Raw genomic sequence first — 14898 nt, 5'->3', positions numbered from 1 at the left:
AAGTGAGAATACAAAGGGAGGCTTAATAAGTATTTGTTGACGCTTCTGAGAACAAAAATAGTACTTTTATCTTCTCACTCCTCAAATTAGAAACTACAGATGTTTATTGTTTATGTTTGAAATTGTATGTTATAGATTCAGTTCCTTGACCTAAAGCTTGGCTACTATTTAAAAGCACACATCCCTGGAATGAGTAAAGAGCTTCACCAGTCACTTAGTATGAGTGTGCTTAGCAGGCTCTGAGAGACTTAACTCCAAAGATGGCTGACAACAATTCCTCCCATACGTACGTGCCTCTCTCATCTCTTTCTCCTCCCCTTGAGTCTGGGCTGGTTTTGTGACTTGCTTTGACCAGTGGAAGGTAGTGGAAGTAAAACTCTCAGTTCTAAGCCAAGCCCTTAAAAGGCCTGGCAGGTTCTGCTTTCATCCTCTTGAAAGCCAGGTACCATGTAAAGAAGTTCAGGTAAGACTACTGAAGACTCAGAAACCACATGGAGAGAGAGAAGCCCCATGGAAGAAAACTAAGACTGCCTGCCCGACAGATAGCATTAAGGTCTCTGACACGTGAGTGAGGCCATTTTAGAATTTCCAGGCCCAGCTGCGCTCCCAGCCAAATGCAGCAACATGAGTGCTCCCAATCTATACCACATGCAACAGAAGAACCACTAGCTGAGCCGCAAAACCGTGAAAAATGATAAATCATCGTCATTTTAAGCCACAAAGTTTTGGGGGTAGTTTATTACACAGCAAGAGAAAACAAACATAAATAGCTACCTGGAAGTGGGGCCCTGCCATAACAAAAACCTGAAACCTGTGACACTGGTTTTGGGATCCAGCAGATTCTAGGAAGGCACTGTTAAAGCAAGTTAGAAGAGCAGTGAGGAAATTCTTTTCACTAGTGGTGAAACTTTTGATAACGTTGGCACTTGTAGCAACTGGTGGAAGATAGAGAGGGTGCCTAGTAAATTTGTGGATTTGGCTAAGGAGGTTTCCAGGCAGAATGCTGAAAATGCCAACGGGGTTTCTTTTAGCTCCTATGATAAAGAATGGGAAGAAAGAGCTGAGTTAAATAATTAACTATTTACATTTTAAGCAGCATAGAGAGGAAATATTTCCAACTCAGGACTTGTGCTGAGTTAGAAAATAAAACCATTCTTTCCAGCTGGCAAAAGATTCTCAAAGCAGGAGAAAGCCTCAGGTCAAAAGTCAAATCCAGGATGCTGTTAGTAAACCATGGCCTCGGGATCAAGACCAAACCAAGGATACAGCTACAAGACCCTTTATTAAGACTTCAGAAAGATGATGCCTTGGGTACCCACATAGCTAGACAAAAGAACATTATAGAATCTTAACGGTGTTATCCCATAGCACCCTAACTAGCAGACCAAGTAGAGAGAGGCCTACTCCAAAGAGATCCGGCAATAAGGTTTTTGATTAAAGGGACGGTTTATAATTTGTTATATAGAAAGACTAGTACGTTTTTAATAGAGCTGTATCCACTTGGACCTGAAAAAAAAAAAAAAGAGAGAGACAGTTCAAAACGAAAAGAAGCCTATGAACTCTCAAATTTCTATAGGCAGGAAATAGGCTGAAAAAGCTACCCAGCTGCATATATATAAGCCATTTTCCAATAAGCATATGAAGAGATGCTCAACATCATTAACCTTCAGGGAAATGCAAATCTAAACTACAATGAGATACCAATTCACAAGTACTAGGAAGACTATAATGAAAAAGACAATAACAAATGTTGACAAGGACATGGGGAGATTAGAAACCTCATCCACTCTGTTGGTGGGAATGTAAGAAGGTGCAGCTGCTTCAGAAAAGCTTGCAGTTTCTCAAAAAAAGTTAAACAGAGTTATATTTGAGATGCAATAGGTCAAGCTTCTGTCTAATTTCATAAAAATTAAGCAAACATGACTTCTCAATAAAGTGGTACTTACCACAATATATGTAGGCATTCCATCTTCTCTATCAATGCGGTTGTAAAGGAGCATATAGGCCTTGGAATTCCTTAACAGTAATAGTCAGTGTCTCCATTTATTAACTCCATTCATTTCCCATGAATAGAAAAAAAAATCACTAAATGGCAGTGACAAGGAGTCTCAGGTCCCATGTAAATTATGTTCCTGAAGGTCTCTTTTAAGAATAAGAATGGGGCTTCCCTGGTGGCGCAGTGGTTGAGAGTCTGCCTGCCAATGCAGGGGACACGGGTTCGAGCCCTAGTCTGGGAAGATCCCACATGCCGCGGAGCAACTGGGCCCGTGGGCCACAAGTACTGAGCCTGCGCGTCTGGAGCCTGTGCTCCGCAACAAGAGAGGCCGCGACAGTGAGAGGCCCACGCACCGCGACGAAGAGTGGCCCCCGCTTGCCACAACTAGAGAAAGCCCTCGCACAGAAACGAAGACCCAACACAGCCATAAATAAATAAAAATTAAAAAATAAAAAAATAAAAAAAGAATGGAGCACCGTGATGAGGAGTGGCCCCCGCTCGCCACAACTAGAGAAAGCCCTCGCACAAGAAACGAAGACCCAATACAGCCATAAATAAATAAATAATAATAAAAAAAAAGAGTAAGAATGGAAGCTAAGCAGTAGGGGCAAGAGATCATGGTGGCTTGAACTAGGATGATGACAACAGAGATGGAGAGATGTGGACTAATTCAAAATATATTTTGGAATAGAATTATAATGTCTGGATAATAGAGCAGATGCAAGAAATAAAGAAAACAAAGAATAGATGATTCCCAGATTTCTGGCTTAAGAATACATGGGGAATTCCCTGGCATTCCAGTGGTTAGGACTTGGCACTTTCACTGCCGTGGGCCCTAGCCAAGGAACTAAGATCCCGCGAGATGCGTGGCATGGCCAAAAACAAACAAACAAACAAACAAAAGAATCTATGTGGATTATGGTGCCATTTACTGAGATAGCAAAGATCATAGGAAGTACAGGTTAGTAGACATAATTAAGAATTTCATTTTGAATAATTTAAATTTGTGATGCATGAGAACTCTCTTAGTGAAAACACCAAATAAGCAGTTGTACAGACTAATACAGAAGAGAGGGAGGCCTGGCCTGGAGACATGTTTGTGAGCTGTCCAGCCTCTCTCCCTATTCTCCCACCCCTGGTCCTTGGGTAGAAGCCTTCTGAAGGTCAGGGAATGCTTCTGCTTTGGGAGACTGCCTGGTCACCATATTTCCCAACTCAGGGAGAGCCAGATGAGGAAGTCTGCACATCAAGATTATCACTCCAACCACAGGAGCCCCAGCTTGTGACAAGAGCCAGACAGTAGAAAACAGCTTTGTTTTTTCTGATTTTCTGCACAAGAAAATCCCAAATAGTTGCTACTCACACTCAAAACAAAACTCAAAGAAATATGTTTATAGAAATGAAGTTAAACTTATCTATCTTGCCTATACTGTTTACATGCTCTAATGCAGCAATTTATTATACTTTTTAATACATTTAGTTGATGACTATAGTCACACTTTTCCTAAATATGTTACAAAGTCTTTTTTAAAAAACTACATTTTTTATTCTCAAAAAGACTTGATGATTTCAATTTTTTAACCAGCGTTTCTTTTAATATATATTTTTTAAAAATCTACATGCAGAAATGTTATAACAAAAAAATTACATTATATGTAATAACTTTTTTAAACAATTTTGACTATTCTGAGGTCGGATGTGTTGACAATGCAACACCAAATGGCACTCTTACACTGTTCCTCCTGTACTTTGTTTTTTTAAAACATAGACATTGTTGAAAATCCAGTATCACATGTTAATCAAAATAGAAATAGCTTCATTAATAACAGTTGTACTAAATTTAAATATTCTGGGAGAAATAAGATAAACCAATGAAATACATGTCTCCAGGAATCTGTTTTCTTTCCTTTGGACTAGAAAGAAATTGCAAGACTAGCCAGAGCTGAGAAAAGGGACTGGATGAAAAACATCCCCCAAACTATAAAACTTGGGGCTCCTGTTGCCTAAGAGAAGGTAAAGAGGATATTATCTGAAAACTAAGTAACCTATAAAAAATTCCCACATCAACACCAGCCTTCCAGCAATTGGAAATGACTTCCGTTAGTCATTTTTAAAACTTGGCTAAAAGTAAATGATCCATAGTTAATTAAATTATTTCTAGGTATGAGGCTTCTGCATTTACTATTACAAATTGTAAATTTTTAAGATTTTTTCCAAATTTTTAGTTGTTATATAGAAATAAAATTTATTTTCTGTTTTGATTTTATACTGTCAAAAAAGACAGACTGTCTAAATTAACCTATGAATTATAATCATTTATCTGTAGAATCTTTCTGATTTACTACATATGCAACCATATTGTCTGTACATAACAGTTGTATTATTCCTATCTTTTTTCCATTTAAAAAAATTGATATATAATTCACATACTATAACATCATCCTTTTAAAGTGTACCATTCAGGGCTTCCCTGGTGGCGCAGTGGTTAAGAATCCGCCTGCCAATGCAGCGGACACGGGTTCGAGCCCTGGTCCGCGAAGACCCCACATGCCGCGAAGCAACTAAGCCCGTGTGCCACTGACTACTGAGCCTGCGCTCTAGAGCCCGTGAGCCACAACTACTGAAGCCCACATGCCTAGAGCCCGTGATCCGCAACAAGAGAAGCCACCAAAATGAGAAACCCGTGCACTGCAACGAAGAGTAGCCCCCTCTTGCTGCAACTAGAGAAAGCTCATGCACAGCAATGAAGACCCAATGCAACCAAATAAATAAATAAATAAAATAAATAAAGTGTACCATTCAATGGTTTGCAGAATATTCAGAAAGTTGTGCAACCATCACCACCACCACCTAATTCCAGAAAAATTTTGTCACCCCAGAAAGAAACGCTGTACCCATTAGCATTTACTCTCTAGTCCCTATTCCTATCAGCTCCAGGCAGCCACTAATCAACATCTTCCCAAAGCACCGCTTTTGCTAAAATTATTTATTAAATAATCACTGTTTGGTTACTATGTGCTAGGCACTGTTTTAGGTATTAGGGATATTAGAAGACAAGGTTCTTCCCTTTGAGGAACAAAGAAAAGCAATATAAAAGAGTATCTTTACAATAAAAGAAATGCATATTTAGATACATTATCCAGATACATAACTAAGATGCAAAAAATGTGTAAATTTTTACAATAAAACACAAGGTTACAAGGAATTCTTCCTGTTGGAACAGGGCACTTCAAGCTATGCCCTACCCCTCTGGTGATATGCTTTCATTCTCCTGAGCTGCTGCAGCCAACAGGGGTACTTCATAGGAAAAGGCTAACTAAACTGCTATAGTAATCATCTGATTACAGATGGAGTTAGTAAACCAAAAGGCTTGGTTTCTAGCCTAGGCATAAATATTGCCCAAGGCATTATAAATTAGTATTCAATGGCTTCATTCATCCATTCAACAACTATTTATTGAGTTTCTCCTTAGTACACTGGGAAAGACACAAAAATATGTATGTACGACATACAACCCTGATCTTAAAAATTTTACCTAAATCACTACAATATATAAGCAAATGTAGTAACATATGAGAGTTTTAAATAAGGCATAGAAACGGTAAATCACTTCTGGAAAATGACAAAATTCTTCCATTATGGAAACTTGTTCATTTTGTAAATAAAATGAGATCTTTTACAAAAATGTTTATGTTAGCCAAGAATCTACACTTGAATCATCTAAGTCTCTGGCACCTGCAAATATGACCAGATATTTTTTTTAAAAAGAGTTGACTTCATCTATAATCTAATGTAAATACAAGTAACTAATGACTTACTTCTCAGTGCCTCATTCACTTGCACCTTGTGGTTAGCCGCATGATACCAGATGATCTGGGCGCCATCTTCTGTTGTGATCTGGTTATTTCTGAGAAAATATTCCAGTATGTTTTCACTCCAAGATCCTAAAATAACAGCATTTATATTAAAAAGAAGTTTTTATAGGGTAAATTTTTTTAATAAAAAAAGGGCACAGCATATATTTATAGAGAACAATAAAGTAATAAAACTGGGAAAATATAAGATTTTTAAAAATTAAGAACAAGTATTAAGATGTGGCAAGTATAAAAATACATATTTATATATAAATATGCTATTTATGATGTAAGTAATAATTAGTAAACATATAGGATAGTCTGAACCTCAGAACTGTGAGGAAATATGTAGGAAGAAAAAAAAAAACTGGTAAGAAGCAGATATTTTAAAGCAGGAATTTTCACATGGTATCTTCTCCAATCCTGGCCCCATAAATAAGTAAAATGTATATAAAGCCAATGCTGTGTTAAAAAACTTCTAAATTTTGTAGAACTTAATTGTCTTCTCCACCTGAGGCTCCATTCTATATTTATATTAACCATTTAGAATCTTAAATTACACATTTAAGCATATTCACCTTCAAATTATAAATGTCAACAACACTTACATGAGTGACTAAGTAAATCCTGAGTTAGTATTTACAGATTTATCTAGCATGTACAAATATACGTAATTCCCATAACTATCGACTAGTTTTTGGCAGACTAGATTTTTTTCTTAATTAGGCATTAAAATGTGTGAGTTAACCAAGACTAAAATACTTGAATCAGTTCTACTCCATATTATGCCATATCGCAATATAAGAAGGATAAAAGACTGAAAAACAGTGAAAGAGGTATCTATAATCTTACCTCGCCAATTCTTGTTCATTGGTTTAAACATTTAAGTGGCTACCGAATGGCTGCAAATTCCCTATGCATGAGATTATGTCTTCCGTTTAATTATTTGTTTATTAATTCCACCTAACAACAGTTAAAAACCTAAAAATGGCCATCATAAACCGATGATAAGACATTGAGAGAAAGTAAAATTTGATAAGAGAATGGAGGGGCATATAAAAATAACTTCTAAGTAACATGCATGGAACTCAGTAACCACTCTGCATACTGGGCTACAGAATAAAGAAACTAAACAGTTAGCTGTAGCATCCACTATCCAAGCAGTCTCCTATACAAAACACATGCCCCTTTTTAGCATAGGCAAGAGACTCACAGACCTTTCAGACTCAGATGAAAATACATGGCCATCATTTTTTAAATGTTTAACTTAGGCATCTTAAAAAGGTACAGTAACTACTGGCTAAAACAGAAATGTCCAACAATGGGAAAAATTAAATCACAGTATATCCTCATGATAAAATACGTAATTGATGTGGCTGTTAAAAATGAAGTTTTTGAGATATGCCAAAAATCTCGCAGAAATGGTAATCATGCATGTTACCATACAAAAACTAAATGTTAGTTAATAGTGCATGCTAGATGTATCCTTGACACCTTCCAACTAAACACACTGGATTCAAAATTTTTATAAGGGTAACTTGCAGATTAATAATAAAATACCATGATTCCAGAAATTAAAAACATTTGACGCAAAAAGTTCTCCTTGCCCAGTTAATGGGTGAAACTGTACCTTACACTTAGCCACAACTGTATATATCTTTTCTTATACACAGAATTTCAGACTCTAATTACCTATAATCTAGGGTATTATCACTATTTTAAGTAAACTGTTATTCTGAAAATAGGGCTAGGAGAAAGGCAAAATTACTTGTAATTTTTAAAATTTAGAATTTTAGTGGGAGCAGTTTCAGGTTTATAGAAAAAACTGAGCAAAAAGTAGAGAGTTCTTATATGTGACCTCCCCTAATTTTTACATCTTTCTGTGGTGATGGTTACACAACTCTGAATATACTAAAAACCAATGAATTCTATGCTTTAAATGAGTGAATTGTATGGTATAAAAATTATATCTCGATAAAGATTTTTTAAAAGTTTAAAAAAAAGAAAAAAAAGAAAAATACATCTACCCTTTGACCCAGAAATTCCACTTTCATAAACTTATCCCATTGACAGATATGCTTGTAATATATAGGAAATGACACATTTGATATAAGGATATTTATTGCAGCATTGTTTGTAACAGCAAAAGAGTGAAAATAACCTAAATATTCAGCAACAGTGAATTCACTAAATAAATTATGGTATATCCATGCAATGGAACGCAACGCAGCCATTAGTAAGAATGAGGCAGATCGGGCTTCCCTGGTGGCGCAGTGGTTGGGAATCTGCCTGCCAATGCAGGGGACACGGGTTCGAGCCCTGGTCTGGGAGGATCCCACATGCCGCGGAGCAACTAGGCCCGTGAGCCACAACTGCTGAGCCTGCGCATCTGGAGCCTGTGCTCCGCAACAAGAGAGGCCACGATAGTAAGAGGCCCACGCACCGCGATGAAGAGTGGCCCCCACTTGCCGCAACTAGAGAAAGCCCTAGCACAGAAACGAAGACCCAACATAACAATCAATCAATTAATAAATAAATAAATCTTTAAAAAAAAAAAAAAAGAATGAGGCAGATCCATACGTGTAATATAGAATAATCTCAAAGATATGTTAAGCGAGAAAAAAGCAAGGTGGAGAACAATATGTATAGGTACTGCAGTAGGAAGAATAATGATCCCCACCCCACCCGCAGGATGTCTATATCCTAATCTGTGGAAACTGTGAATATGTTGTTACACAGCAAGGGCGAATTAAAGTTACATGTACAATTTAAGTTGCTAATCAGTTGACTCTAAGCTTGGGTTATCCAGGTGAGCCTAATTTAATCACATTAAGCATTTTATAAGATCCTTGTAAGTGAAAGGGAAGGCAGGAGAGTCAGTGTCGGTGTGATGCAATGTGAGAAAGACTTGACCAGCAACTGCTTGCTTTGAAAATGGAGGATGAGACCATGAGCCAAGGAATTCAAGCAGTCTCTAGAGGACAGTAAAAGGCAAGGACACTGATTCTCCCCTAGAGCCTCTAGAAGGAATGCAGCCATGCCGACACTGATTTTTAGCTGAGACCCATTTCAGACTTCTGGCCGCCTGAATTATAAGATAATAAATTTGTGTTGTTCTAAGCCACTAAAAACTAATGCTCTAAAACACTAGTTTGTATGTTTAAAAAAAAAGTGGGAGAAGAACAAAAACGAGAACACAGTATATGGTAGCATGTATACTACAATCTTAACTATATGTATTTTTTTTTTGGCCATGTCACACGGCTTATGGGATCTTAGTTCCCCCCACCAGGGATCAAACCCAGGCTTCCTGCAGGGGAAGTGCAGACTCCTAATCACTGGACCACCAGGGAATTCCCTATATTTTCTTAAAAGTCAGGATTGTCAGAAAATATACCAAAAAGTTAACTAATGGTACCTCTGAATATGGGCACTATGTAAATTGTTTTCCTATTTCAATATACTTTACTGTATAAATGTTCTATAATGAGCATGTATTATGTTTACAATCAGGAAAAAAATTTAAACTGAAAAAAGAATGTATTGGGGCTTCCCTGGTGGTGCAGTGGTTAAGAATCCGCCTGCCAACGCAGGGGACACGGGTTTGAGCCCTGGTCCGGGAAGATCCCACATGCCACGGAGCAATTAAGCCCGTGCGCCACAACTACTGAGCCTGCACCCTAGAGCCGGCGAGCCACAACTACTGAGCCCGCGCACCTAGAGCCCGTGCTCCACAAGAGAAGCCACCGCAATGAGAAGCCCGCAAACCGCAATGAAGAGTAGCCCCTGCTCGCCACAACTAGAGAAAGCCCACGCACAGCAACAAAGACCCAACACAGCCAAAAATAAATAAATAAATTTATAAAAAAAAAAAAAAGAATGTATTACCAAAACTGTCTGATGTGACCACTTATGTTTATGTAAAAGATACTGTAACCTTCTGGAGTAGAACTGCCTGGCTTAAAACACCTCTAACTGTTTTGCACAGCAAAGGAAACCATAAAAAAAAAAAAAAAGTGAAAAGACAACCCACGGAATGGGAGAAAATATTTGCAAATGATGCGACTGACAAGGGCTTAATATCCAAAATATACAAAAAGCTCATACAACTCAACAACAAAAAAATGAACAACCCAATCAAAAAATGGGCAGAAGACCTTAACAGACATTTCTCCAAAGAAGACATACAGATTGCCAGTACTCACATGAAAAGATGCTCAACGTTACTAATTATTAGAGAAATGCAAATCAAAACTACAATGAGGTACCACCTCACACCAGTCAGAATGGCCATCATTAAAAGTCTACAAATAACAAGTGCTGGAGAGGGTACAGAGAAAAGGGAACCCTCTTACACTGTTGGTGGGAATATAAGTTGGTGCAGCAGTATGGAGGTTCCTCAGAAAACTAAGAACAGAATTACTACATGATCCAGCAATCCCACTCCTGGGCATATACCCAGACAAAACAATAACTCAAAAAGATACATGCACCCCTATGTTCATAGCAGCACTATTTACAATAGCCAAGACATGGAAACAACCTAAACGTCCATTGACAGATGAATGGATAAAGAAGATGTGGTACATATATACAATGGAATACTACTCATCCATAAAAAAAGAACGAAATAGGGCTTCCCTGGTGGCACAGTGGTTAAGAATCTGCCTGCCAATGCACAGGACATGGGTTCGAGTCCTGGTCCGGGAAGATCCCACATGCCGTGGAGCAACTAAGCCCGTGTGCCACAACTACTGAGCCTGTGCTCTAGAGCCCATGAGCCGCAACTACTGAGCCCCTGTACCACAACTACTGAAGCCCGTGCGCCTGGAGCCCGTGCTCCGCAGGAGGAGAACCCACTGCACTGAGAAGCCCGTGCACCGCAACAAAGAGTGGCCCCTGCTGGCCGCAACTAGAGAAAGCCTGTGTGCAGCAGCAAAGACCAACGCAGCCAAAAATAAAATAAAATAAAAAATAAATTAAAAATAAATATATATATTTTAAAAAGAAGAATGAAATAATGCCATTTGCAGCAACATGGATGCAACTAGAGATTATCACACTAAATGAAGAAAGTCAGAAAGAGAAAGACAAATACCATATGACATCACTTATACATGGAATCTAAAATATGGCACAAATGAACCTATCTACAAAACAGAAACAGACTCAGACATAGAGATCAGACTCGTGGTTGCCAAGGGGGAGGGGGGGAGGGAGAGGGATGGACTGGGAGTTTGGGGTTGGTAGATGCAAACTATTACATTTAGAATGGATAAACAACAAGGTCCTACTGTATAGCACAGGGAACGATATGCAATCTCCTGGGATAAACCATAATGGAAAATAATATAAAAAAAGAATGTATATATGTGTATAAATGAGTCACTTTGCTGTGCAGCAAAGATTGGCACAATACTATAATCAACTATACTTCAATTTTTAAAAAGTGAAAAAAAAAAACACCTCTAACTCTGAGGTCAAACAACAGAGACACACTAATTACCAGCTTCTAAAGGCTGCATAAAAAAAAGCTGGAATAATGCTTGGCCACATCACTTTGTCTACATTTCCTATCCTCACCCAATTGCCAAAGAGGAATAGGACTGCTCAAACTATTCCTCATTTCATCTGCTGAAATTATGGGTCAGGTAAATGTCACATTTCTTTCATTTCAACCAAGATCTCAAAAAGTAATACTCCTCCCTCCTCGCCACTCCTTTTCAACATTATACTGGAAGTACCAGCTAATGCACTAAGACAACAAAAAGAAATCAAAGGTGTACATACTGGGAAGAAGAAATGAAACTGCTTTGTTCACAAAGATATGGTTGTCTATGCAGAGAATCCAAAAGAATCAACACAAAACTCCTGGAATTAACAAGTGATTATAGCAAGGTTGAAGAATTCAAGTTTAATACACAAGAGTCAATTGCTTTCCTATTTACCAGCCTTGAACGTGGAATTTGAAATGAAAACACAATACCATTTACATTAAACCCACAAAACTAAAATACTTAGGTATAAACCTAACAAAATATGTACAAGATCAACATGAGGACAACTACTCTGATGAATGAAATCAAAGAATAAATAAATGGAGAGACAGTCCATGTTCATGGATAGGAAGACTCAATATTGTCAAGATGTTAGTTCTTCCCAACTTGATCTATAGATTCAAGCAATCCCAGTCAAAATCCCACCAAGTTATTTTGTGGATATCGACTAACTGATTCTAAAGTGTATGTGGAGGGCGAAAAACGCAGAATAGTCAACATAATATTGAAGGAGAAGAATGAAGTGATGACTCTATCCAACATCAAAACTTACTATAAAGCTACAGTAATTAAGATAGTGCGGTTTTGGTGAAAGAACAGACAAATAGATCAATGGAACAGAACAGAGAGTCCCAAAATAGACCCACATAAATAGAGTTAACTGATCTTTGATGAAGGAACAAAGGCAATACAATGGAACAAAGACAGCTTTTTCAACAAATGGTGCTGGAACAACTGGACGTTCACATCCAGAAAAGGAATCTAGACACAGACCTCATACCTTCACAAAAATTAACTCAATATGGATCATAGACCTAAGTGTAAAATACAAAACGATAAAACTCCTAGAAGATAATATAGGAGAAAATCTACATGACCTTCATAGATTTTTGTATCTACGCTCACGTCACAGCAATGACCTTTTAGATACAACACCAAAGGCACCATCCATGAAAGAAATAATGGATAAGCTGGACTTCATTAAAATGAAAAACTTCTGCTCTGCAAAAGGTAACATCAAGAGAAAGAAAAGACAAGCTACAGACTGGGAGAAAATATTTGCAAAAGACACATATGATAAAGGACTATTATCCTAAATATATAAAGAACTCTTAAAACTCAACAATAAGAAAACAACCCCATTAAAAAACGGACCAAAGGCCTTAACAGACACCTTACCAAAGAAGACAGACGGATGGCAAGTATATGAAAAGGTGTTCCACATCCATGTCATCAGAGAAACACACATTAAAACAACAAGGTATAACTACACACCTATTAAAATGGCCAAAATCCGGAACACTGATATATCAAATGCTGGTGAGGATGTGGAGTAACAGGAACTCTTATTCATTGTGGGTGGGAATGCAAAATGGTACAGCCACTTTAAAAGAGAGCTTGGCAGTTCCTCACAAAATTAAACATACTCCTACCATACAATCCGGCAATCATACACCTTGATATTTACTCAAAGGAGTTGAAAACATGTCCAAACAAAAACCTGCACACTTATGTTTATAGCAGCTTTATTTATAATTGTTGAAACTTGTAAGCAACCAAGATATCCTTCAGTAGGTGAATGGATAAACAGTGGTACACCAAGACAACAGAATATTACTGCTCTCTAAAAAGGAATGAGCTCTCAAGCCATGAAAAGACACGGGGAAAGCTTAAACGCATATTACTAAGTGAAAAAAAGCCAATGTGAAAAGGCTACATACTGTATAATTCCAACTACATGACATTCTGGAAAAGACAAAACTATGGAGACAGTAAAAAGATCAGTGGTTGTCAGGGGTTGGGGGGAGGAGGATAAGTCGGTGGAGCACAAAGGATTTTTAGGATGGTCAAACTATTTTGTATGATACCCTACCATGGAACGTGTCATTCATTATACATTTGTCTAAACCCACAGACCGTACACCACCAAGAGGGAACCCTAATGTAAAGTATGGACTTTGGGTAATTACGATGCATCAGTGTAGGCTCACAACTGTAACAAAAGTATCACTCTAGTGGGGGAGGCTGATATGGGGAACTTATGCGTATGTCACGTAGGGGGGTATATGGAGAATCACTGTGTCTTCCGCTCAATTCCCAGGAACCTAAAACTGCTCTTAAAACAAACATAAAAACTCCTTTACAAAATGTCAGAATATTCTTGCCATTCTTTGCCACCCCAAAAGCTTTTCTTTACCGCCCACGCCGGGAACCAAGGCTCTAGGCCGCTTGATTCTGGGAGCACGTAGAGAACGCGGACCACGAGATCCAGAAGAGGAAGGAGTACAGCCAGAGGAGTCTCTCAAAGGGCCCCCAACTACCGGCAGCGGGCCGGAGAAAACGTCCACTGCAAGCCCACTGTGTGGCGCACCGTCCCAGACCCGGAGCCTGGGGAGCCCCGGAGCCTGGGGAGCCCCGCTTACCAGGGGCCCCGGCGGTCGCTGTCATGGTGACCGTGGTCCTCAGTCTGCGCAGGCGCTGAGCGGTGGGTGCCGCCGAAGACCTGTCACAGGTGGCGAGAAAACCCGACTCTACAGTGAAGAGACCTCGCCGTGGCCTCCGACGGCCGCCTAGGAGGAGCTTCCGAGGCGGAGGCGGAAGGGGCCGAGGAGCGGTGCGCACGCGCAGAGGCGGCGGCTTGAGTTTCGCCAGCCCGCCGTCTTCCCGGATGGTTTTCGCGTCCTAGTGTCGCGCGCGTTGCTCCTTTGAAAGGTAGTCAGGAAATGGGTAGTTCTGAAGAACGCGGCGTCAGTGAAGACAGAAGCTGGGTTGAGACGCCAAGTTGCTGCTGTGGGGTACGAATTTCCAAATTGGATATATTTTCTCTTTTTAATTTTAGTAGCATCCTAAAAAATGACATGAAATCCTGTCTCCATAAACATGAGCGTTTCTGCATAAGGAGACTGAAGTGATAAGTTGGAAGTTTTCTGTTCCCCTCTTGCCTTCTCTACCGGTTTTCACTCAGAAACACTCCTAGCAACTGGATTCTCCCACCCACTGCCTTCTTTGCCCTCCTTGACTCCTTTCCACAGCCAAGCTGGGCCTGGAAAAAGAGCCAGTGGAGTCAGACTGACTTGAATAAGCAATGCAGCACTGCCCTATTCTGGTTCTGTAACTCTAATACCACTCAATCCGTCAGTTGTAAAATTAGGATGACAATACATCACCTCACACAAAGCACAAATGGCAGCCCTTCTCGCCCAACTCTTCATATTTTAATATACGTAAGTCTTTCCAGACGAGTTGTAATTATTTCAATATGTCTTCAATA

The 14898-nt window shown here is 39.1% G+C and overlaps 1 protein-coding gene across 2 annotated transcripts in view; it reads right to left on the bottom strand.

The window, feature by feature from the left end:
* FAM151B (family with sequence similarity 151 member B) overlaps nt 1-14541 on the bottom strand; it is a 35312-nt gene extending 20771 nt beyond the window's left edge. Inside the window, exons 1-2 of one of the 2 annotated variants that reach the window (XR_011073078.1) lie at nt 14051-14541; nt 5815-5940 (exon numbers count right to left, since the gene is read on the bottom strand). Coding sequence is in view for 1 of the 2 variants with exons in the window: in XM_068535583.1 (XP_068391684.1) it covers nt 5815-5940; nt 14051-14075 (151 nt within the window). In the remaining variant the exon portion in view is untranslated. The remainder of the gene's footprint in view (nt 1-5814; nt 5941-14050) is intronic. The other variant, XM_068535583.1, reaches the window with a different exon arrangement.
* Nucleotides 14542-14898: the final 357 nt, after the last annotated feature.

The sequence above is a fragment of the Eschrichtius robustus genome, chromosome 2 (assembly GCF_028021215.1).
Source record: "Eschrichtius robustus isolate mEscRob2 chromosome 2, mEscRob2.pri, whole genome shotgun sequence".
Lineage (NCBI taxonomy): Eukaryota > Metazoa > Chordata > Mammalia > Artiodactyla > Eschrichtiidae > Eschrichtius > Eschrichtius robustus.
This window is presented reverse-complemented; position numbering and strand designations above follow the sequence as displayed.